At 44.8% G+C, this 26,287-nt stretch overlaps 1 protein-coding gene and 1 long non-coding RNA gene across 2 annotated transcripts; both read right to left on the bottom strand.

Moving 5' to 3' along the window:
• Positions 1-681: 681 nt before the first annotated feature.
• On the bottom strand, positions 682-5,283 carry LOC116937248 (uncharacterized). Its single transcript, XR_012940675.1, has 4 exons — positions 4,770-5,283; positions 2,892-4,652; positions 2,067-2,135; positions 682-1,949 (listed from the first exon to the last, which is right to left on the bottom strand). It is a non-coding gene; the product is annotated as an uncharacterized LOC116937248 (long non-coding RNA).
• Positions 5,284-13,626: 8,343 nt separating this feature from the next.
• Positions 13,627-20,602, bottom strand: LOC142923303 (mucin-6-like). The gene is made up of 10 exons (XM_076064354.1): positions 19,641-20,602; positions 19,417-19,523; positions 18,956-19,039; positions 18,521-18,676; positions 17,889-18,026; positions 16,369-16,498; positions 15,899-15,948; positions 15,744-15,773; positions 14,815-14,918; positions 13,627-13,857 (listed from the first exon to the last, which is right to left on the bottom strand). Exons 3-10 carry the CDS (start codon positions 19,023-19,025, stop codon positions 13,708-13,710), a joined length of 828 nt encoding a protein of 275 aa, XP_075920469.1. The 5' UTR covers positions 19,026-19,039; positions 19,417-19,523; positions 19,641-20,602; the 3' UTR covers positions 13,627-13,707.
• Between the last annotated feature and the right edge of the window lie 5,685 nt (positions 20,603-26,287).

Here is a 26,287-nt window from a genome sequence, read left to right as displayed (position 1 = left end):
AACTGGCACAAAAACTGACACCTTTATTCAAGGCATCATGTTTGCAAAAACCACAACACAAGCAGTCAGAATGCAAACAAAAAAGACAACTCTGATAATATGCACTGTCCTTGAATTTGATTGGTCCACACCCGAGACAGCTTTTCTTAGAGCCTAGTCTCTATTGGTGTTGGACCAGAAGACGCCAAAAGGCGTACAACTCAAAAACAGCGCACCATCAGAGTATTGAGGGCTCGGGGTGAGCATTTACATTATGAGACCTCCTTTGCCAGAAACAAGATATAGGAATAGGTTTTACCCTTTTAACTGGCACAAAAACTGACACCTTTATTCAAGGCATCATGTTTGCAAAAACCACAACACAAGCAGTCAGAATGCAAACAAAAAAGACAACTCTGATAATATGCACTGTCCTTGAATTTGATTGGTCCACACCCGAGACAGCTTTTCTTAGAGCCTAGTCTCTATTGGTGTTGGACCAGAAGACGCCAAAAGGCGTACAACTCAAAAACAGCGCACCATCAGAGTATTGAGGGCTCGGGGTGAGCATTTACATTATGAGACCTCCTTTGCCAGAAACAAGATATAGGAATAGGTTTTACCCTTTTAACTGGCACAAAAACTGACACCTTTATTCAAGGCATAATGTTTGCAAAAACCACAACACAAGCAGTCAGAATGCAAACAAAAAAGACAACTCTGATAATATGCACTGTCCTTGAATTTGATTGGTCCACACCCGAGACAGCTTTTCTTAGAGCCTAGTCTCTATTGGTGTTGGACCAGAAGACGCCAAAAGGCGTACAACTCAAAAACAGCGCACCATCAGAGTATTGAGTTAAAAGGGTAAAACCTATTCCTATATCTTGTTTCTGGCAAAGGAGGTCTCATAATGTAAATGCTCACCCCGAGCCCTCAATACTCTGATGGTGCGCTGTTTTTGAGTTGTACGCCTTTTGGCGTCTTCTGGTCCAACACCAATAGAGACTAGGCTCTAAGAAAAGCTGTCTCGGGTGTGGACCAATCAAATTCAAGGACAGTGCATATTATCAGAGTTGTCTTTTTTGTTTGCATTCTGACTGCTTGTGTTGTGGTTTTTGCAAACATGATGCCTTGAATAAAGGTGTCAGTTTTTGTGCCAGTTAAAAGGGTAAAACCTATTCCTATATCTTGTTTCTGGCAAAGGAGGTCTCATAATGTAAATGCTCACCCCGAGCCCTCAATACTCTGATGGTGCGCTGTTTTTGAGTTGTACGCCTTTTGGCGTCTTCTGGTCCAACACCAATAGAGACTAGGCTCTAAGAAAAGCTGTCTCGGGTGTGGACCAATCAAATTCAAGGACAGTGCATATTATCAGAGTTGTCTTTTTTGTTTGCATTCTGACTGCTTGTGTTGTGGTTTTTGCAAACATGATGCCTTGAATAAAGGTGTCAGTTTTTGTGCCAGTTAAAAGGGTAAAACCTATTCCTATAAAAGATAATTGATGTTGTTGATGTTCCCATTGTCATAGTTACCTTCACCGATAGTGATGGTCTCTTTAGGCACTGGTGGGGACTTTGGTTTCCTTTTCGTTGTTTCCGGAGCAGCTGCTGTTGGTGGTTTCTCAAGGGCCCCTTTGGTTGGGGCCTGAGTAATGGGTGGTGGAGGGGGGCCACCTGATTTGGAGCAGCAGAATCTGACCTTGTAGTTGTAACATATAAACATGCTTTGATCATCATTAGAAAATTTCAGGCCTGTGCTCTGGTCACAAGTGATCGTCTGGCCTAATTCCTCCCATGGGGTATTTGGGAATCTTTCTGCTTTGCAGTAAAATTTTTCCACTGATGAGTCAGGCAGACAGACCTCTCTCCCCGAGTCTATAATCTTTTGGTAGGATTCCTCATCTCCGCCATTTTCTTCATCAGGATATTGATCATCGTACCAGTCAGACCAGCCTAAAGCACAATCTTCTGTAAACATAGAACATTAATCAGTGATGAAATTCAAACAGATTATGGAAAATATTTAAACCATATGTATGCATTAAAACAGGCCTCAAGACTATCTTACCACACTCCAATCCTTACCTTGTTTGGTGGGTGTTTCATTTGGTTTTGTAGCCTCAATTGGTTGCTGTGTTGCAGGAACAATCAATTCTGCAAAAAATATAAGTGAATTATGGTGTGTATCACGTAAAATAATACACATAATCATCATCACTGAATATTACATCTCCCAAAATAATGTTTGTTAGGACAGGTAAGCAGTTATGAGTTTCTATTGATTGCATTGAAGTGGACCCATCCAAATGTTGGGTTTACAAATTGAAATGGATGCTGCATCATTTGACCAAATGGCTGCCTTTTTACAACATTCGATTTTGTTAAAAACGTTCTAAACATTGACTCATAGAGACGCATGGAATGGGGGAATAATAACTTCAGAAAATTAGTATCTGGAGCACTGTTAACATCAGCAATTGGGAAATTAGCCAGGTGTAGTGTGTGTATTAAATACGTGTATACCTGTAGCATGATGTTTATCTATATAGGTTGCATGGGCAATGTATTTTACTTGAATTTGTTTACTTTTCAAACATCTATTATTTTAACGTGGATTATAACCTATCATGTGCCGTCACAAAACGTGTTTAATCTAATTTAAAATGTTTTTGATCTCACGTGTTTCGAATATATTCATAAGTCAAATATTAGAAAAAACTGCCCAAGCATTATGCTTATTTCCCAAAATATCGGTTTCAATGTTAAGTAAAAGCTGTCTTTGATCTCAATAAAGGTGCAATACTTCTGATTGGTGAAATGTTTACAAGGTGAAGGCCGGTAATGTTACTAACGTGATTAATTTAACTAAAAGATAATTGATGTTGTTGATGTTCCCATTGTCATAGTTACCTTCACCGATAGTGATGGTCTCTTTAGGCACTGGTGGGGACTTTGGTTTCCTTTTCGTTGTTTCCGGAGCAGCTGCTGTTGGTGGTTTCTCAAGGGCCCCTTTGGTTGGGGCCTGAGTAATGGGTGGTGGAGGGGGGCCACCTGATTTGGAGCAGCAGAATCTGACCTTGTAGTTGTAACATATAAACATGCTTTGATCATCATTAGAAAATTTCAGGCCTGTGCTCTTGTCACATGTGATCGTCTGGCCCAATTCCTGCCATGGGGTATTAGGGAATCTCTCTGCTTTGCAATCTATTTTTTCCACTGATGAGTCAGGCAGACAGACCACTTTCCCTGAGGCTATGACCTTCTGATAAGATTCCTCATCTCCGCCATTTTCTTCATCCGGATATTGCTCATCGTACCAGTCAGACCAGCCTGGAGTACAGCCTTCTGCAAAAATACATTCTTTATCAGTCTTCAAACGGTTACTATGTTTATATCAACTACATTTCTATAAGGTAATGTTCTGACAGATATCAAATGCATCATACCTACGAATGTGCCGTTGGTAGGAGTGTACAGCGAAATATGTATTTACATGCAGTAAGTATAGTGAGTCTCTTCATCATGAATGGACAGTACATAGAGCTGCCGAATTTTCATTGAGTGTCAACCCGAAAGGCTGGTGAGCTTCCATACCCCTTCTGTTAGCACCACCTACTTTTTGCGAAGATACGGTCGCTCAATTACTCTGACACAGGCTGACCTACTAATCCGTGAGTTCCTCCTATTCTGCTACCAACCCAGCCTAGAGTCTGTGAGTCATAACCTGTTCCAGTAAATGAGCCAAGTTTGGGACCAGAACACTGTAAAGTAGGACAAAAGCCCAAATTTAGAATGCTTCAGGACACTAGCATAGCCTTTTTGAAACCGGGAATGTCCCGGCACAACCAGAACATTTGGTTGCTTTGACTGAAAATAAGATTGTATGTAATATGTTATCCACATTTGATCTTGCAACTAATTCCACCATGGTACCTGGGCCTGGAGTTGGGGGTGATGGTTCTGGCTCATTGATGCCGGAGGTTGGAGGTGGGGGTGTCTTGTCCTTCGATCCAGTTGGTTCTGCAGCAGGAGCGCCACTCTCTTCTCGAGCTGGCTTTGTTGGCTTTTCCTCTACCGGGGGTTTGGGTGTCACTTTGAAAGAAAAGCAAGGGATGGATGTTGACAGAATTCAGATTACTCATGCATTTTCAGTTGAACCTTGTAAAATGTTGTAAGCAACCTTCAGACGATACTTAAAATCTGCATTACGAATAAGTTACTGGAAAGTGATACTAAATAATGTAGAGATCTTTGCCAATACACTGTTCAATTAAAGCCTACCCACGGTGTCTGGCTGGGGGGGTTATTTGACGATGCTTCATCATCCTCTTCAGTGCGAGTTATTGACCGAGGAATGGGGAGCATGGAAGTACAGCATAATAAAGAGGTGTGGCATTCTGCTCTGTGCAGTCCATATTGTAAATATTCAGTCGATGACATCTGTTACACAGATTGTTACCTATCCAAAAACTATCCAGGAGCAAGTCTTAATTAGTTCATGAGATCTAACAAATTAAGTCACGTTGTTTGATTTGATCCTAAGCAGTATACGTCCTGTATATATATAATCTTACAAAAGGAACACACCTGGCCCTTCTGGGGGTGATGGTTCTGGCCCCTTGTTGCTGGAGGTTGGAGGTGCGGGTGTCTTGTCCTTCGATGCAGTTGGATCTGGAAGAGGAGCGCAAACCTTACTAATTGGCTGTGTCGGGTGGTAGCGGAGTTAAAAACTAATTTATATTTATGCGATCTAACCCATGTGCTTTGCAACTAATATTACCAATGTACCTGGGCTTCGTGAAGATGGACTTGGTGCAGGAGGTCCACCTGCTCTGGAGCAGCAGAATCTGACCTTGTAGTTGTAACATGGCAGTCCTCCTTGATCCTCATTTACACATTTCAGTCCTTTATTCTTGTCACAAGTTATTGTCTGGCCCAATTCCTGCCATGGGGTATTGGGGAATCTCTCTGCTTTGCATTCAATGTTTTGCACTGGTGAGTCAGGCAGACAAACCACTTTCCCTGAGGCTATGACCTTCTGGTAAGATTCCTCATCTCCGCCATTTTCTTTATCAGGATATTGCTCATCGTACCAATCAGACCAGCCTGGAGTACAGTCTTCTGCAAAGATACATTTTAAATCAGCCTTCAAACGATTACTATATATATATCAACTCCTTTTTCTCCATGGTGATGTTCTGACAGCTAGAATTTTTATCGAAACTATGAATGCTCCATTGCTATGAGCGTAATACAAACTTTGAATATCATTTTGCACAGGAAGTATACAATGAGTCTCTTCATCCTGAGATAACCGTACGTAAACCTTTAGAATGTTGTAGAGGCTCAAAGCTAAAGAACAGTGAGCTGCCAACTCCTTCTGTTAGCATGACCCACTTTTACATAGATACGCTGCCTTAATCACCAGCACTGCCCACATAGTTGGTAGTTTCACGCGGTAACAAGGTGAACTACTGCTCGGTAAGTTACTCCTATTCCGCTATGAACACAGCCTAGAGTTCATTAGTCCCACCCTGTTCCAGTAAAATGAGCCAAGTATGGGACCAGAAGACTATAAAGCAGGACAAAATCACACTTTTACAATGCTTCAGGACCCTACAATAGACTTTTGTAACCGGCAATGTCCCGACCCTACCGGAGCATATGGTGGCTTGAATTGAACATATGATTGCATTTAATATATTATCCATATTTGATTTTGCAACTAATTCCAATATGGTACCTGGGCCTGGAGTTGGGGGTGATGGTTCTGGCTCCTTGTTGCTGGAGGTTGGAGGTGGGGGTGTCTTGTCCTTCGCTCCAGTTGGTTCTTGAGGAGGAGCGCCACTCTCTTCAGGAGCTGGCTTTGTTGGCTTTTCCTCAACCGGGGGTTTGGGTGTCACTTGGAAAGAAAAGCAAGGGATGGATGTTGACAGAATTTAGATTGCTCATGAATTTTCAGTTGAACCTTGTAAAATGTTGTAAGCAACCTTCAGTCGATATTTTCAATTTGCATTACGAATAATTTACTTGAAAGTTATACTAAATCATGTATAGCTGTTTGCCAATACACTGCTCAATTAAATCCTCCCCACGGTGTCTGCGTTGGGGGAGTTATTTTACCATCCTTCATCATGCGCTTCAGTGGGGTTTATTGAACGTCCGATGAGGGAACATGGAAGTACATCACAATTAAGAGGTGTGGCATTCTGCTCTGTGAAGTCTATATTGTAAATATTCAGCCTATGACATCTTCTTCTTTGGTTCTTTCGGTAAAGTCACGTAGAATGATAATAAAATAATAAATTGATAAAATAAAATAACACAATAATATTCTCACGACGTTTCGGCCACAACACAAGCGGCCTTCATCAGGTGAAGGGGGCGAGACTGTCTGGTAGGACAGCGCTGGAGTGAAAGAGCCACGTTCAGATACGGCCTTTAAGCTGTGTGAGAGGAACAAAGCGCCTTGACAAAGGAATTAGCATATAATTTAGCATTGAAATGGCTGAATGATTAGCTTGTGACTGGTCACAGAAATAGCTATGTTAAAAGTTAAAGCATACACACCCGCAGAGGCACCCATTGTTAAAGGGATTAGCATAGAATTTAGCATTAAAATAGCTAAGTTAAGGCATACACATCTTGACAATGGAATTAGCATAGAATTTAGCATTGAGATAGCTGAGTGATTAGCTTGTACCTGCTGCAGAAATAGAGCTTGTACCTGCTTTAGAAATAGCTACGTTAAAGTCAGAGCATACACATTCACCGAGGCCCTTAGTACAAATCAAACAGGAGAATTTAGCATTGAAATAACTAGGCGAATCCAGCATTGAAACAACTGAGTGATTAGCTAGTGACTGGTCACAGAAATGACTACACATCTGAGCTATTCACAGTACTATATAGTGAACCAATAAAAACTAAAATATAAATTACCTTCATGTTATCAATAAACTCTATATTCTCCAATCAGCTAAGCTACCAACAATAAGTCGTTATATATCACAATGCTATATGGCGAAAAAATGGGTGGATTCTTACCCTCAAATTTCAGCACCACGGATAGCTACGGGCCCCGTTCAGACGGACGAGTTCGTCCATGGTCGGAACAGAGGAGGGGGAGAGAGACAGCTGCGAGGCCCTAGTATGTTCCATATTGTAAAACTATACCATTAACCGTGGTGTGAGAGGTATTAAGAGGCAATGCTGGCGAAAGAGCTGCGGTCTGAAGGTCATCGTAAAAATACAATTAATTAAGAACAGAAATGATTTAAAACATCTTTCCAGTGGTTACTAAGCCTGAATCCATCTTCTCGGTTGAAATTGTCTCTGTGCTTGTATATGTGAATGGCCTCATGAACGAATCTCTCATGGTAGCCGGTTGGTTTGCAAAGAACCTCCGTCTTGGAGAAGTCAATGTCATGTGAGCCCACTGAATTATAACAGTGATCTGCCACGGCAGAGGAGTTCGTCCTACCGTGTTTCAAGTCTGCTTTGTGTTCGCGGATGCGGTCCGAGATATGTCTTTTGGTTTCTCCAATGTAGCTACTACCACAGAGGCACTTTAGTTTGTAAATGCCCGGGTACTGTATGTCTGGAACAGCATCTTTTACAGATGGAACTAAATCACGGATTTTATGTACTGTGTTGAATCGGACCTGGATCTTGTGTTTGTTCAGGATTTTGGAGATCTTTTTAGTGACCCCTGCAATGTAGGGTAAGGTGATGGTTTTGAGTGGCTCCACAAGAGGATCCTTCTTCATGACTGGAGTGATGGCTTTGCGGATTGTGTAGTCGGAGTAGCCATTAGCCCTGAGAGCCTGGTGTACGTGCTTGAGTTCACTGGTAATGTGTTCCTGGTCGGAAATGCATTGGGCTCTATGGTATAGAGTCTTGATGAGGGAGTTCTTCTGGGATGGATGGTGGTGGGAATCCGGTTTCAAGTAAGCATCTGTATGGGTAGCTTTCCTGTAGACAGAGTGGCTCATTGAACCATCATGTCTTCTTTTAATTAAGACATCCAAAAAGGGTAGTTTGCCATCTTTATTATCATCTTTATCATTGCCATCTTCATTATCATTCTACGTGACTTTACCGAAAGAACCAAAGAAGATGAATCATTGCAGTCACGAAAGCTTTAAATCGAAATTTAACCGCCTCTACGGGGAGGGATTCCACACATCCTTAAGATCATTCAACAGACTTCGGGATAAGAAGGCTCAACTAATCGAGTCTCTCACCTTTCTGAAGAGATGCCGCGACTCTAAGGTAATACCAACCGCATTTACACTAACCTCTGCTGTTGCAACTTCTCTCAATGCAAAACGAATTCTAGCTAGAACTAGCTTCGCTCTTATCTCGGAAAAAATCAGACTTACACGCACCGAACTCGATCAGTTAGACAAGACACTCTACAAATCACACTTAAAATTGACAGCAACAATGTCTACATCGGATTGGGAACATGTAGACAATATGACTACCTCTTCGGCTGCCACTATGTCGAACAAATGTAGGGACAATTTGATTTCCAAATTCAATCACCTCTCCAGCAAAAAATCGGATCCACACACCGAAAAGATAGACGTCAACAAAGTCGTAATTAATCGCAGTAACAGTTCCATTTCTGATGGTCTGAAATCCGTTTTAGCTAAAGGTCTAAACTTTGCTGTCACACCGAGACACTTACCGGTTAATGATATCATTGCCCATGTCGACGTTGCACTCAAGGGCTTGAGTCACATCGCTGAAGACGTAGCAAGATCTGAAATCGCTGCAACCCTCAAAAACGCTAAGTTGCCACCCAGCAACATCAGCAAAGACGAACGTTTTGAATTATCTCAATTAAAAAATAGGGATGATATTGTCGTCCTCTCAGCCGACAAAGGCAATGCCACTGTCATCATGGACAAAACAGAATATAACAACAAAATTCAAGAACTACTCAACGATGGCAGCTAAACAAAAATAAAAAGAGATCCCACCAACAGCCTGGTCACCAAAACGAACAAAATAATCTCTGATTCAACAGCATTAATTGATGAGATCAAACAGTTCTCGTTGAAGCCCTCTGCTGCCAGACCACCAAGATTATATGGCCTTCCAAAGATACACAAAGAAGATACACCCCTTCGTCCCATCGTCTCTACTATCAGCTCCCCCACCTACAAACTGGCACGTTTTCTGGCTGATATACTGCGACCTTTCACTGGAAAAACCACCTCTGCGGTACTAAATTCTACTCACCTGGGATCGACAATCAAAGGCATTTCCCTGTCCCCAAACGACCTGCTTGTCAGTTTTGATGTGGTGTCCTTGTTCACCAAAGTCCCGGTACCTGACACCATCGCTATCATTGAAGACCTGGTTCATCAAGGACTGCATACTGATGTACCCCCCCTGGTGAGACATTGCTTAACCAACACTTACTTCACCTGGAATGGAACTTTCTACAAACAAACTGAGGGCACCCCAATGGGCTCCCCCCTATCTCCGGTTGTAGACAACGTATTCATGGAAAAATTTGAAACTGACGCCATCCAGACTGCCACTCTACGCCCGACCTTATGGAAGAGGTACGTTGATGACACCTTTGTCATCTGGCCACATGGCCAGCCTGCTCTAGACCAATTCCGCGACCACATCAATTCCATACACCCAGCCATCAGATTTACCATGGAGGTCGAAAAAGATGGCAAACTACCCTTTTTGGATGTCTTAATTAAAAGAAGACATGATGGTTCAATGAGCCACTCTGTCTACAGGAAAGCTACCCATACAGATGCTTACTTGAAACCGGATTCCCACCACCATCCATCCCAGAAGAACTCCCTCATCAAGACTCTATACCATAGAGCCCAATGCATTTCCGACCAGGAACACATTACCAGTGAACTCAAGCACGTACACCAGGCTCTCAGGGCTAATGGCTACTCCGACTACACAATCCGCAAAGCCATCACTCCAGTCATGAAGAAGGATCCTCTTGTGGAGCCACTCAAAACCATCACTTTACCCTACATTGCAGGGGTCACTAAAAAGATCTCCAAAATCCTGAATAAACACAAGATCCAGGTCCAATTCAACACAGTACGTAAAATCCGTGATTTAGTTCCATCTGTAAAAGATGCTGTTCCAGACATACAGTACCCGGGCGTTTACAAACTAAAGTGCCTCTGTGGTAGTAGCTACATTGGAGAAACCAAAAGACATATCTCGGACCGCATCCGCGAACATAAAGCAGACTTGAAACACGGTAGGACGAACTCCTCTGCCGTGGCAGATCACTGTTATAATTCAGTGGGCTCACATGACATTGACTTCTCCAAGACGGAGGTTCTTTGCAAACCAACCGGCTACCATGAGAGATTCGTTCATGAGGCCATTCACATATACAAGCACAGAGACAATTTCAACCGAGAAGATGGATTCAGGCTTAGTAACCACTGGAAAGATGTTTTAAATCATTTCTGTTCTTAATTAATTGTATTTTTACGATGACCTTCAGACCGCAGCTCTTTCGCCAGCATTGCCTCTTAATACCTCTCACACCACGGTTAATGGTATAGTTTTACAATATGGAACATACTAGGGCCTCGCAGCTGTCTCTCTCCCCCTCCTCTGTTCCGACCATGGACGAACTCGTCCGTCTGAACGGGGCCCGTAGCTATCCGTGGTGCTGAAATTTGAGGGCGCTTTGTTCCTCTCACACAGCTTAAAGGCCGTGATCTGAATGTGGCTCTTTCACTCCAGCGCTGTCCTACCAGACAGTCTCACCCCTTCACCTGATGAAGGCCGCTTGTGTTGTGGCCGAAACGTCGTGAGAATATTATTGTGTTATTTTATTTCATCAATTTATTATTTTATTCTCATTCTACGTGACTTTACCGAAAGAACCAAAGAAGAGGAAAATGTGACCACATCCATAACATGTGTCATAGTCTGCATGTTATAGGCTGCAGAGGGCAGGATAACACATTCCTTTATTTTGCTGTAAATACATGCTCCCAAGTCAATGCAAAATACCTTCTGTCAACACCAATCCCTTGCTTTTCTTTCAAAGTGACACCGAAACCCCCGGTTGAGGAAATGCCAACAAAGCCAGCTCCTGAAGAGAGTGGCGCTCCTCAAGAACCAACTGCACCGAAGGACAAGACACCCCCACCTCCAACCTCCAGCAACAAGGAGCCAGAACCATCACCCCCAGAAGGGCCAGGTGTGTTCATTTTATAAGATTATATATACAGGAAGTATACTGCTTATGATCAAATCAAACAACGGGACTTAATTTGTTAGATCTCAGAAACTAATTAAGACTTGCTTATGGATAGGTGTTGGATAGGTGACAATCTGTGTAACAGATGTCATAGGTTTCGATTTAAAGCTTTCGTGACTGCAATGATTCATCTTCTTTGGTTCTTTCGGTAAAGTCACGTAGAATGATAATAAAATAATAAATTGATAAAATAAAATAACACAATAATATTCTCACGACGTTTCGGCCACAACACAAGCGGCCTTCATCAGGTGAAGGGGGCGAGACTGTCTGGTAGGACAGCGCTGGAGTGAAAGAGCCACGTTCAGATACGGCCTTTAAGCTGTGTGAGAGGAACAAAGCGCCTTGACAAAGGAATTAGCATATAATTTAGCATTGAAATGGCTGAATGATTAGCTTGTGACTGGTCACAGAAATAGCTATGTTAAAAGTTAAAGCATACACACCCGCAGAGGCATTGAAATAGCTAAGTTAAGGCATACACATCTTGACAATGGAATTAGCATAGAATTTAGCATTGAGATAGCTGAGTGATTAGCTTGTACCTGCTGCAGAAATAGAGCTTGTACCTGCTTTAGAAATAGCTACGTTAAAGTCAGAGCATACACATTCACCGAGGCCCTTAGTACAAATCAAACAGGAGAATTTAGCATTGAAATAACTAGGCGAATCCAGCATTGAAACAACTGAGTGATTAGCTAGTGACTGGTCACAGAAATGACTACACATCTGAGCTATTCACAGTACTATATAGTGAACCAATAAAAACTAAAATATAAATTACCTTCATGTTATCAATAAACTCTATATTCTCCAATCAGCTAAGCTACCAACAATAAGTCGTTATATATCACAATGCTATATGGCGAAAAAATGGGTGGATTCTTACCCTCAAATTTCAGCACCACGGATAGCTACGGGCCCCGTTCAGACGGACGAGTTCGTCCATGGTCGGAACAGAGGAGGGGGAGAGAGACAGCTGCGAGGCCCTAGTATGTTCCATATTGTAAAACTATACCATTAACCGTGGTGTGAGAGGTATTAAGAGGCAATGCTGGCGAAAGAGCTGCGGTCTGAAGGTCATCGTAAAAATACAATTAATTAAGAACAGAAATGATTTAAAACATCTTTCCAGTGGTTACTAAGCCTGAATCCATCTTCTCGGTTGAAATTGTCTCTGTGCTTGTATATGTGAATGGCCTCATGAACGAATCTCTCATGGTAGCCGGTTGGTTTGCAAAGAACCTCCGTCTTGGAGAAGTCAATGTCATGTGAGCCCACTGAATTATAACAGTGATCTGCCACGGCAGAGGAGTTCGTCCTACCGTGTTTCAAGTCTGCTTTGTGTTCGCGGATGCGGTCCGAGATATGTCTTTTGGTTTCTCCAATGTAGCTACTACCACAGAGGCACTTTAGTTTGTAAACGCCCGGGTACTGTATGTCTGGAACAGCATCGTTTACAGATGGAACTAAATCACGGATTTTATGTACTGTGTTGAATCGGACCTGGATCTTGTGTTTGTTCAGGATTTTGGAGATCTTTTTAGTGACCCCTGCAATGTAGGGTAAAGTGATGGTTTTGAGTGGCTCCACAAGAGGATCCTTCTTCATGACTGGAGTGATGGCTTTGCGGATTGTGTAGTCGGAGTAACCATTAGCCCTGAGAGCCTGGTGTACGTGCTTGAGCTCACTGGTAATGTGTTCCTGGTCGGAAATGCATTGGGCTCTATGGTATAGAGTCTTGATGAGGGAGTTCTTCTGGGATGGATGGTGGTGAGAATCCGGTTTCAAGTAAGCATCTGTATGGGTAGCTTTCCTGTAGACAGAGTGGCTCATTGAACCATCATGTCTCCTTTTAATTAAGACATCCAAAAAGGGTAGTTTGCCATCTTTTTCGACCTCCATGGTAAATCTGATGGCTGGGTGTATGGAATTGATGTGGTCGCAGAATTGGTCTAGAGCAGACCAAATAGGAGACTCAAAAGTAGGTGGCTTCCGCGCCACCCGGATATGACGTCACAGGCCGGTCCCGGCTGCTTTCACAATGTCACGGATGCGCTCCTGGAAAACCCCGTCCTCGCAAATCGGATACCTTTAATTCTCCCATAAATGGCAGAAACAGTAGACGCGTCGCTTGCCCGTGTGTATTTTTCCTCCTTATCAGCCACATTCAACAGGGTTTAGCCGGTACAAAATTCACCAACGCACTTAATAATTATACAAAAGCTCGCTGCGCCAAAATGACACTGGAAACTGGACCATGTCCAAACGTGCTCGGAGTCTTGTCGGAAGACGCGCCGTAATTCAAGTTTCTGCGTCCTAAACCTATGCAGGTGAAGAAATGCTGTTGTCTTTCCCCCCCCCCCCCCCCACATAAAGCGGTAGCCATCTTAACGCGCAGCCACCAGGCTCGGGACAGCCGCGCCGCGCTAAGCCCCCACTTGCTCACCACACGTTGCAGTCCACCTTGATTGTATCCCCCTTGCCATAGACAATGCCACGGTGCCGGCACGGGCAATCCTCCGGCGGGATACAGTTGCCGTTGTCGTCTGGGATGAGTCCATCCCCGCATGGGCAGTCCGATTCGCACGGCGGCTAAGACGGAGGCCGAGAAGTGGGGCAAACAACAGAGGAAGAGTAAGAAGCCGGGGATTCGCCTTTCGCTCCGAGCCATCCATCGCGCAATGCCTGTGCTACTAGTCTGGCCAAGAGGGCATCGAAGAAGGTCGCTTTTTCCTCTCCATGTCAAAGTCCGTCTTTAACGCCGAGCAATTATCACTGTCGCACGAAGCACACTTTTCGGCTAAGGTTTTCCCCTGCTGCTGTCGTGGCTGTAGTGGAGTGCCCAGTGACTGCCTCACTGCTGCAGCAGAGAGAATTCGGAGTGAATCAGTTGTCACGGGGGGCGATCGATGCTCCAGCACTCACCGATTCACTCCAGTCAGCTCCTGATTGCTCATCGGCAGTCAGTCGCCTGCTGGTCGCTCTTCTATCGCTACTACTACCATGGTTACTCGTTCCCGTGAGCTTCACTCGCCCGTGTTGAGGACTCTATCTCTACTGGACACTAACCGTTTCGTCCCGTCCATACTGTGTTCAACCACCACCATCACACAGGTCAAAAAGCTTGTGCCCTGAAGCATACGATTATCACTGTTGCTAAGCACAGACCAAATAGCTTAAAAGCCAGTAAAGGACATTTGCTAAAGTCTGAATTCATATCCCACGGTTTAATACTTTATGTCCCCATGCTCAATGCATGACATGGGCAAAGGACAAAGCTACCCGAGTGGCATGGAACAGGTAGTAAGCCACTTTGGTCTGCGCTCTTTCTAAAGAAGAGTAGCAAAGCGACGCTAACTTTCTCCTCTTAAGCCCTCTTGTCGTGGCCAGCAGCCCTCAGACATTGGCTATTTAACTGCTGAATCATATCGCTGATGCTGCTACTGCTGCTGCTGCGATCATACAAGAGAGCATAGAACAGAACCCTCTGAGTGGTGGGTGAAAGCCAACCCCGTGGGCTGTGTCTAAGGGGGGGTCGAGTGTACTCACGCAGGGCAAGTTGATGGTCTGGCAGGTCCTCTCGCAGGCCTTCGCGTGGCTCCTGCCTCTCAGGGCGCTGCCATCGACCAGGAGTTGGAGGGCATTTTCGACCTCTGCCCAATGACATTTCACCATGGAGGACGTCAAATACAAAATATCCCGTGCCGCCATTCGCGAAAAGAGTAGCAGGCCAATGCGCACGCTGGGCACGTCAAAAACACAAATTTGCCAATTTCGAACACAAAAAAATTGACCGCAAATTACTCGATTAGAATCACAACGACAACAGCCGCTATTTGCCACTAAGTGGCGGTGACATCACCATGGCGCTTGTGCCAGGCTATGTGCACGTTAAGGCCATCATGTGAGGTGTGTTGAACGCTACCCGCCGGCAGGAGGCCATGGGACAGACCCTCCTGGCACCATGAGAAACGGTGCGATTGCCAAAGGTGTTCGTGATTTAATTCTGTTCGTTGAGATGGGCCGAGGTTGCCCGGGAGGGAGGTAATTCTACTGTTGAGCGGTGCGAGGGAAGAAGCGGACAGAGAAGTGGACGTGACCTGCAGTGTGGTGAGTGGGTGGGTGGCTGAGTTGGGTGGTGAGTGTGGGGAGAGCGGCAGTGTGGCGGTTAGCGTGCTGCGCTATGGACCCGGCGACCCGAGTTTGATTCCCGCTCACAACCAATAACGCTGGTGAATATCTGAATCGGTCCTGGGCCTCTCCTAGGTCGACTCAGCTGTGCTGGCCTTGCTGACAGTACTTACCCAACAACAGCACATTAAGGCTATGTGGGGGGTCTTTTTTGTCTTTGAATTAGTAAGCGAGCGAACGAGTTGGTTGAGTGAGTGGGTGAGAAAGTTAGCAAGTGAGCGAGTGAGTTGTGAGCCGTGGTGGTGGTGGTGGTGGTTGATGCGGTCTGTGAGGGCAGGCAAACTTACGGAGGGGGCTTTCACGTCGCATTCTTCCGCCTGCGGTCACGCGGGGATACAGAGAGCGCCAGAAATTGGTGAGAACCTCGCGTGGTGGCAGTGTGGTCAATGGTATCGTTTGTGGTGTTGGTGGTGGGGGGGGGGATTGGCGCTGCAGGACTCACCGAGCATGGTGATGGGGTTTTCGCACCTGAGAACTCCGTACTCGCAAGCACTGCCAAGGAGACACATCAACATGGCGTGGTTAAAGCTCTCATGTGTACTAATTCACCCCTCCGCACCCCCCCCCCCTCCCCTCCCTGGGAAAGTGACATGGCCCGGCTAGAAAAAAAAAGCCAGAAATCGATTATTTAAATTGTTGGTAAGGACAATCCTTAGAGCAAGCCAAGGCACGTGCAAATGGCGCGGCGATGTCGCGTCATTTGCACGTGTTATTTATTGAATGTCACGCCGCCACAAAGGCATCATTTGCCCAGGCCCCTGGCCCTGCTTGGCAGATGTTTCAGCTATAGCTCGGCACTTGCTAACGGCCAGTGGAGGGAAAAAAATCCCACCTATACCGCGAAAGGTCACTCTGCTCTGGCTCGGCACAGATGCGGCAGTGGAAAAGGCCCATGAAGGCAACCATTCATACCAGGCTAGATCGCCGACCCAGTAGAATTTCCCAGGCGGGACAATGTCGTGACCTGTGTAGCATGGGCACTCGATGCCCGGAACACACTCTCCCTCGTGGTTCATGAAAGTCCCCTCTGCACACACGCAGACTGTGGGTTACAGAGAGAGGGAGAAGGTCAGAGGAGGAGGGCCAGAGAGCGGTGCTAATGTAGAGGCTCAGTTTCAGTTTCTTTATTTTGGTATAGCCCTGTGAGCCATTCGGCTCTTGAATCGGGTGCAACCACAACAAACAAAAAAACAAAAACACGAACAAGAAAAACATCTTAAAGTGACTATGTGTGAATGTGCAAACAGAAAATCCATGAAAAAAACAGCAAAAATATTCCTGAGAAAAGCACCGTACACCAATCCTGTGTGCAAAAAAATCCCAGTGGGATGCAAGTCAAACAACAACAACAACCACAAGACAACTTAGATTAAGGCCATCAGTCTAACTCCGTACTACAACAAAAACAAACATGCTTAAACCCAAAAACTTTTCGAAATCACGAAAAATAAAGCCATAATTGCAACGTAACAGTGATCATAGGGACTGTGACCGGATTTTTACAATAAACTACATAAATAACATGTAACACCAAATCCTAGAGCCATAGCTGGCTGCATGAGTTACTCCACAACAACAGAAGCATCAGTCGGAGTATCAAATTTTTCAATGCACCTTTAAGATCAGCACGCTAAATCAAAATACAGATAATACTTTGCTGCGTCATTGGGAGCAAAAACATTTTATTTCATTTTACGCCAATGAATAGCAGTGGCAGCTAGGGGTGTACAACTCCTCTAGAGCAGTTTTGAGAGAAGATCTCATTGGTAGCGATTCAAGTTGCAGTTTATTGGCAATAGCATTCCAGACCCTGGGGGCATCAATAGCAAAGGCCCTTCCCTCCAGTTTTTGTACGGCAATAGGGAATTTGAAGCTGGTATATGAGCGAAGACCTGAGGTCAAATTTGTTCTTTGAAACAGAGAGGAGATCCAGAAGCTAGTCTGCGGATTTTTTTGTAAGTACATCGTGAATAATTAAGATCTGGTGCACAAGCCGTCGAACATTAAGAGATGTTACGTTTGACCCAATGTAGATATCACAGTGGTGAGACCTATATGGACAGTTCAATGTAAATCTTAAGGCCGAGTGACAAATTGAGTCAAGCTTCTTCAGTACAGTACTTGGGGCTGATTTATACACGATGTCACAGTAGTCAAGTAGAGGCAGTATGGTAGCGTTTATCAATTCCTAACGGAACATTGGGGGGAAGCAGTGCTTGTGTCGATACAGAAAATCTAATTTTAAACAATGGAGCGAGTTTGTGAAATCTGACCCACGGCAACCACCCCCCCCCCCTCCCTCTGGCCCACCCAACTACCCAGCAGTGTCAATGAGTTAAGTCTGTCGGGCAGGTTACAAAGCAGTGGGTAAACGAGCATAATCGTAATAATATGAATGTGATGATAATATAGGACCCTGCCTAATATAGGACCTTGGTTCTGGCTCCTTGTTGCTGGAGGTTGGAGGCGGGGGTGTCTTGTCCTTTGATCCAGTTGGTTCTTGAGGAGGAGGGCCACTCTCTTCAGGAGCTGGCTTTGTTGGCTTTTCCTCAACGGGGGTTTCGGTGTCACTATGAAAGAAAAGCAAGGGATGGATGTTGACAGAATGAAGATTGCTCATGCATTCTCAATAACTCCTTGTAAAATGTTGTAAACAACCTTCAGACGATACTTTTAATCTGCATCTCAAATGAGTTACTGGGAAGTGTTCCAAAATAATGTACAGCTTTGCCAATCCACTGTTCAATTAAAGCCTCCCCACGTTGTCTGGGTTTGTGGGATTGTTTGACAGCGCTTCATCATTTTCTTTAGTGTGAATGTGGGAATCATGGATGGGGAAGCATGGAAGTACAGCACAATAAAGGATTCTGGCATTCTGCCCTCTGTATTCCACATTGTAAATATTCAGCCTTATGACATCGATTATGCAGGTAGTCACCCATCTAAAATCATCCATGCGTCACCATGTTTAGTTTCTAGCATCTAACGAATTCAGTCACATTCTGTGTGATTTGAACCTAAGCACTATACATCCTGTATATATACTCTGACAAAATGAACACACCTGGCCCTTCTGCGGGCGATGGTCCTGGCTCCTTGTTGCTAGAGGTTGGAGGTTGGGGTGACTTCTCCTTCGATGGAGTTGGTTCTGGAGGAGGAGGTCCACTTTCTTCTGATGCTGCCGTTGTTGGCTTTTCCTCAACCGGGGGTTTCGGTGTTACTTTGAAAGAAGAGAAAGGGATAGATCTTGAAAGAATGTACATTTAAAAGACGTGGGAGCATGGACGTACAGCACAAAAAATGAGTTTAGCATTCAGACCTCTGCAGCCTAAAACTTTCAGTTTATAAATCATGTTAACTGCCGTGGTCACTCATTCATACCATCCAGTTACAATCATACTTCGTCTCTGAGATCTAAAAATGTAGTCGCATTTTGCGTGATTTGATGATGAGTATTATACATCCTGTGTATATATATATTCTTAGAGCATGGACACACCTGACCCTTCTGGGTTTGAGGGACCTGGCTCCTTGATGCCAGAGGTTGGAGGTGCGGGTATCTTGTCCATCGATGCAGTTGGTTCTGGGGGAACAGTGCAAACCTCACTGATTGGCTGTGGCAGGTGGTGGTGCATTGAAATACACATTTACCTGATCTAAAAAAAAACTCAATTATGAATGATGGCATTTAATATATTATCCATGTGATTTTGCAACTAATTCCAGAATGGTATCTGGGCTTGCTTTAGATGGAGTTGGTGCAGGGGGTCCACCTGCTCTGGAACAGCAGAATCTGACCTTGTAGTTGTAACATGGCAAATAGTCCTGATCGTTATTAGAGCATTTCAAGCCTGTGCTCTGGTCACAAGTGATCGTCTGGCCTAATTCCTCCCATGGGGTATTCGGGAATCTTTCTGCTTTGCAGTAAAATTTTTCCACTGATGAGTCAGGCAGACAGACCTCTCTCCCCGAGTCTATAATCTTTTGGTAGGATTCCTCATCTCCGCCATTTTCTTCATCAGGATATTGATCATCGTACCAGTCAGACCAGCCTAAAGCACAATCTTCTGTAAACATAGAACATTAATCAGTGATGAAATTCAAACAGATTATGGAAAATATTTAAACCATATGTATGCATTAAAACAGGCCTCAAGACTATCTTACCACACTCCAATCCTTACCTTGTTTGGTGGGTGTTTCATTTGGTTTTGTAGCCTCAATTGGTTGCTGTGTTGCAGGAACAATCAATTCTGCAAAAAATATAAGTGAATTATGGTGTGTATCACGTAAAATAATACACATAATCATCATCACTGAATATTACATCTCCCAAAATAATGTTTGTTAGGACAGGTAAGCAGTTATGAGTTTCTATTGATTGCATTGAAGTGGACCCATCCAAATGTTGGGTTTACAAATTGAAATGGATGCTGCATCATTTGACCAAATGGCTGCCTTTTTACAACATTCGATTTTGTTAAAAACGTTCTAAACATTGACTCATAGAGACGCATGGAATGGGGGAATAATAACTTCAGAAAATTAGTATCTGGAGCACTGTTAACATCAGCAATTGGGAAATTAGCCAGGTGTAGTGTGTGTATTAAATACGTGTATACCTGTAGCATGATGTTTATCTATGTAGCTTGCATACACGGGCAATGTATTTTACTTGAATTTGTTTACTTTTCAAACGTCTATTATTTTAACGTGGATTATAACCTATCATGTGAAGTCACAAAACGTGTTTAATCTAATTTAAAGTGTTTTTGATCTCACGTGTTTCGAATATATTCACAAGTCAAATATTAGAAAAACTGCCCAAGCATTATGCTTATTTCCCAAAGTATCGGTTTTCAATGTTGAGTAAAAGCTGTCTTTGATCTCAATAAAGGTACAATACTTCTGATTGGTGGAATGTTTACAAGGTGAAGGACGGTCATGTTACTGACGTGATTTATTTTAACTAGAAGATAATTGATGTTGTTCATGTTCCCATTGTCATAGTTACTTTCACCAATAGTGATGATCTCTTTAGGCACTGGTGGGGACTTTGGTTTCCTTTTCGTTGTTTCCGGAGCAGCTGCTGTTGGTGGTTTCTCAGGGGCCCCTTTGGTTGGGGCCTGAGTAATGGGTGGTGGAGGGGGGGGCACCTGATTTGGAGCAGCAGAATATGACCTTGTAGTTGTAACATATAAACATGCCTTGATCGTCATGAGAGCATTTCAGGCCTGTGCTCTTGTCACATGTGATCGTCTGGCCCAATTCCTGCCATGGGGTATTAGGGAATCTCTCTGCTTTGCAGTCATTTTTTTCCACTGATGAGCCAGGCAGACAAACCACTTTCCCTGAGGCTATGACCTTCTCGTATGATTCATCATCTCCACCATTTTCTTCATCAGGATATTGATCATCGTACCACTCAGACCAGCCTGTAGCACAGTCTTCTTCTGCAAAGATACATTCTCAATCAGTCTTCAAACAGTTACAATGTATATATGAACTCCATTTCTCTAAGATAATGTTCTGACAGCTATAAAATGCATCATACCTATGAATGCGCCATTGGTAGGAGTGTACAGCGAAATATGTATTTACGTACAGCAAGGATACAGTGAGCCTCTTAATCATGAAAGGACTGTACATAGAGCTGCCGAATTTTCGTTGAGTATCAACCCGAAAGATTGATGAGCTGCAATACCCCTTCTGTTAGCACCACCTTATTTTACGAAGATACGGTCGATCAATAACTCTGACACAGAGTGACCTACTGCTTCGTAAGTTCCTCCTATTCTGCTACCAACCCAGCCTAGAGTCTGTGAGTCATACCCTCTTCCAGTAAATGAGCCAAGGTTGGGACCAGAACACTGTAAAGTAGTACAAAAGCCCAAATTAAAATGCTTCAGGACACTAGCATAGTCTTTTTGCAACCGGGAATGTCCCGGCACAACCAGAACAACTGGTTGCTTTGACTGAACATGTGTTAAACTGATATGATTGTATGTTATATATTATCCACATGTGATCTTGCAACTAATTCCACCATGGTACCTGGGCCTGGAGTTGAGGTTGATGGTTCTGGCTCCTTGCTGCTGGAGGTTGGAGGTGGGGGTGTCTTGTCCTTCGATCCAGTTGGCTCTGGAGGAGGAGCGCCACTCTCTTCAGGAGCTGGCTTTGTTGGCTTTTCCTCAACCGGGGGTTTGGGTGTCACTTTGAAAGAAAAGCAAGGGATGGATGATGACAGAATGTAGATTGTTTAGACGTGGGAGCATGGATATACAGAACAATAAAGGTGCGTGGCATTCTGCCCTCTGCAGCCACATTGTTAAACATTAGCCTATGATATCTGTTACACAAGTAGTCACCCATCCCAACCTCATCCAGGTGCAAGTCTAATTCGATTAAAAGATCTAACATATTAAGTCGCATTGTGTAATCTGATCCTAAGTATTATACAGCCATTATATTTATATATAATCTTGCAAAATGAACACACCTGGCCCTTCTGGGGGTGATGGTTCTGGCTCCTTGTTGCTGGAGGTTGGAGGTGGGGGTGGCTTGTCCTTCGATGCAGTTGGTTCTTGAGGAGGAGGGCCACTCTTATCAGGAGCTGGCTTTGTTGGCTTTTCTTCAACCGGGGGTTTCGGTGTCACTTGGAAAGAAAAGCAAGGGATGGATGTTGATAGAATGAAGATTGCGCATGCATTCCCAATTACCCCTTGCAAATAGTTGTAAACAACCTTCAGACGATACTTTTAATCTGCATTTCAAATGAACTACTTGAAAGTGTTCCAAAATAATGTACAGTTTTTTCCAATCCGCTGTTCAATTAAAGCCTCCCACGCTGTCTGGGTTCGTGGGGTTATTTAACCATGCTTCATCATTCTCGTTAGTGCGAGTGTGGGAATTATCGATAGCGAAGCATGGAAGTACAGCACAATAAAGGGTTCTGGCATTCTGCCATCTGTAGTCCACATTGTAAATATTCAGCCTTATGACATCAATTATGCAGGTAGTCACCCATCTAAAATAATTCATGCGTCACCATGTTTAGTTTCTAGCATATACCGAATTCAGTCACAATCTGTGCGATTTGATCCTAAGCAGTATTCATCCTGTATATATATACTCTTACAAAATGAACACACCTGGACCATCTGAGGGCGATGGTTCTGGCTCCTTGTTGCTAGAGGTTGGAGGTGGGGGTAACTTCTCCTTCGATCAGAATCAGAATCAGAAAGGGTTTTATTCGCCATGAAAGTTCACACCGACACGGAATTTACTTTGGCAGGATGGTGCATACATTCAACATATAGGAATCTAAAATCTTAAATAAGTTTTAAACAAGTCTTACTGTAATAATAAGGGTTAAAAGTCTAACTAACACCAAGGGGCTGAAGTATATCAAATTGAATAAATATCGAATATAAAATAGCTTTAAGATATAATTTAAAAATAAAAAATACAAATAGGTTAACATAGTTAATATCGGCAAGGTGTCATTATGTAGATAAAATGTTAAAATCGGTGTAAGCCCTTGGCCTTGTTTAACAGGCCAGCAGCAGATGGGAAGAAACTGTTTTTATGGCGTGAGGTTTTGGTCCTGATGGACCGAAGCCTTCTGCCGGAGGGGAGTAGCTGAAACAGAGAGTGTCCAGGGTGGGAGGAATCGGCCATAATCTTCCTCGCTCGCCTCATGGTCCTTGTCGTGTGCAGGTCCTCGAGGGTTGGTAGATTGCAGGCAATTACCTTCTCAGCAGTGTGGATGATACGCTGCAGTCTGCTCTTGTCCTTGGCAGTGGCAGCAGCGTACCAGACGGTTATGGAGGAGGTGAGGATGGATTCAATGATCGCTGTATAGAATTGCACCATCATTGTCTTTGGTAGGTTGAATTTCTTCAGCTGCCGTAGAAAGTACATCCTCTGTTGAGCTCTCTTGGTGAGGGAGCTGATGTTCAGTTCCCACTTGAGGTCCCGGGAGAGAATAGTGCCCAGGAAGTGGAAGGACTCTACAATTTTGACTGGGGAGTCTAACAGGGTGATGGGGGTGAGTGGGGCTGTATTCTTCCTGAAGTCCACAACCATCTCAACTGTCTTTAGAGCATTTAGCTCTAAGTTGTTCTGGCTACACCAGGTCACCAGGTTGTCAGCTTCCCACCTATAGTCAGACTCATCCCCACCAGAGATCAGCCCAATGAGGGTGGTGTTGTCCGCAAACTTCAAGAGTTTGACGGACAGATGATTGGAGGTGCAGCTGTTGGTATACAGGGAGAAGAGCAGTGGGGAAAGGACGCAGCCCTGAGGAGTTCCGTTGCTGATGGACCTGGAGTCAGAGACTTGTGTTCCCAGCTTAACGCACTGCTTCCTGTCAGACAGGAAGTCTGTGATCCACCTGCAGGTGGAGTAGGGCACGTTCAGCTGGAAGAGCTTGTCCTGAAGCAGGGCAGGGATGATGGTGTTGAAGGCAGAGCTGAAGTCCACAAACAGGATCCTGGCGTAGGATGCTGGGGCGTCCAGATGCTGTAGGGTGAAGTGGAGGGCCATGTTAACTGCATCGTCCACAGACCTGTTGGCTCTGTAGGCAAACTGAAGGGGGTCCAGAAGAGGGTCTGTGATGGCTTTGAGGTGTGTCAGGACCAGGCGCTCAAAAGACTTCATTACCACAGATGTAAGGGCGACCGGTCTGTAATCATTTAGTCCTGTTGGCCTTAGCTTTTTGGGCACAGGGATGATGGTGGAGGACTTGAGACAGGCTGGTACATGGCATGTCTCCAGGGAGGTGTTAAAGATGTTGGTGAACACCGGAGACAGCTGGTCAGCGCAGTGCCTGAGGGTGGCTGGAGAGACAGAGTCTGGCCCGGCTGCTTTGAGTGGATTCTGCCTCTTGAAAAGTCTATTAACTGCTCCCTCCTGAAAGGAGAGAGTCGTCTCTGTAGTATGGGTGGGGGATGGGGCCTCTTGGGTGGGAAGGGGTGGTTCAGGACAGTTCAATTGTCTTTCAAATCTACAGTAGAACTCGTTCAGGTCGTTGGCTAGGCGGGAGTCGTTAGTGGTGTGGGGGGCTCTGGGTTTGTAGTTGGCGATCTGCCTGAGCCCTCTCCAAACAGAAGCAGCGTCGTTAGTAGAGAACTGGTGTTTTAGTCTCTCTGAGTACAGTCGTTTAGCCTCTCTCACCGCTTTGCTAAACCTGTTCTTCGACTCCTTGAATCTGTCTCTATCTCCACTCCTAAACGCTTCCTCCTTCTCCAACCTCAACCTTCTGAGCTTTGCTGAGAACCAGGGCTTATTGTTGTTAAAGTTCACCCTGGTACGTGTTGGGATACAGCAGTCCTCACAGAAGCTGATGTAGGATGTCACAGCCTCTGTGAGTTCATCCAGACTATTGGTAGCAGTCGTGAACATATCCCAGTCAGTACAGTCTAAGCACGCCCGCAAATCTTCCACAGCCTCACTGGTCCACTGTTTAGATGTCCTCACAGCAGGTTTACAGAGTTTTAGTTTCTGCCTGTATGCAGGAATCAGGTGGACCATGGCATGGTCAGAGTGTCCTAGTGCTGCTCAGGGGACGGCGTGGTAGGCTCTACTGACTGTAGTGTAGCAGTGATCCAGAGTGTTCCCTTCTCTGGTTCGGCATTTAATGAATTGTATGTATTTGGGGAGTTCGTGGCTGAGATTACCTTTGTTAAAGTCGCCAAGAACGATAACCAACGAATCTGGATTTGCTCGCTCCACACTCAGAATCTGATCGGCGAGCATGCGTTGGGCCTCTTTAACCTGAGGACAAGGCGGCAAATAAACTCCGACCAAAATGAGCGACGCGAACTCGCGAGGCGAGTAAAACGGTTTACAAGTTATAAAAATTGATTCAAGGAGTGGAGAACAATGTTGCAGAATCACTGTGACATCTACACACCAGCCACTGTTAATGTAAAAACAAATACCACCGCCTTTCGTCTTGCCGGAGAGTGCTATGTCACGATACAATCTTACAAGATAGAATCCTGCTAGTTGTAGCGAGGTGTCCGGAATCAAATCACACAGCCATGTCTCCGTGAAGCACAAAACAGAAGATGAAAGAAAGTCTTTGTTTTTTACCATCAGTAGCTGAAGTTCATCCATTTTGTTGTACAGTGAACGTACGTTGGAGAGGAAAAAGCTCACGAGCACTGTTCGGATCCCGCGTCTGCGTAGCCGTACTAGAGCCCCCGACCGTTTACCCTTTGGGCGGCGTTTCGCTGCTTGAGCAAAGCCTAGTGCGGCATTTACTAAAAAGCCTACTAATTCTGTCGCTGGAAGCAGAAAAGTAGGAATTAAATCCACAGGAGTTGTTTCCCTGATATTTAAAAGTTCGTCTCTTGTTAGAGAACTCCGAAAATCTTGGCAAAACACTGAATTGACAGACAAAACAAGACAAAACAGGGCGCACCGACCGGCTGAGGCTACCATCATCCGCGCCATCTTCGCACCAGCACGGGTGTGCTGAACAGCAGGCCCCTCTCACCAGCACAGCTATGATGAACAGCAGGCCCTTCTCACCAGCACGGGTGTGATGAACAGCAGGCCCCTCTCACCAACACGGGTGTGCTGAACAGCAGGCCGCTCAACAGCAGGCCCCTCTCACCAGCACCGGTGTGATGAACAGCAGGCCTCTCTCACCAGCACGGTTGTGTTGAACAGCAGGCCCGTCTCACTAGCACGGGTGTGATGAACAGCAAGCCTCTCTCACCAGCACGGGTGTGTTGAACAGCAGGCCCCTCTCACCAGCACGGGTGTGATGAACAGCAGGCCTCTCTCACCAGCATGGGTGTGTTGAACAGCAGGCCCCTCT

Source organism: Petromyzon marinus, unplaced genomic scaffold, assembly GCF_048934315.1.
Source record: "Petromyzon marinus isolate PM22_M1 ecotype Great Lakes invasive population unplaced genomic scaffold, UKy_Petmar_22M1.pri1.0 PM_Scaffold_4, whole genome shotgun sequence".
NCBI lineage: Eukaryota > Metazoa > Chordata > Hyperoartia > Petromyzontiformes > Petromyzontidae > Petromyzon > Petromyzon marinus.
This window is presented reverse-complemented; position numbering and strand designations above follow the sequence as displayed.

Coding starts and splice junctions, on each gene's coding strand:
- LOC142923303 (XM_076064354.1), bottom strand. CDS start 19,025: ATGGACAAGATACCCGCACCTCCAACCTCTGGCATCAAGGAGCCAGGT. Junction 18,677..18,955: donor CTCAAACCCAGAAGGGTCAG/GTGTGTCCATGC, acceptor CTTCTTTCAAAG/TAACACCGAAACCCCCGGTT. Junction 14,919..15,743: donor GCGACGTGAAAGCCCCCTCC/GTAAGTTTGCCT, acceptor GTCATTGGGCAG/AGGTCGAAAATGCCCTCCAA.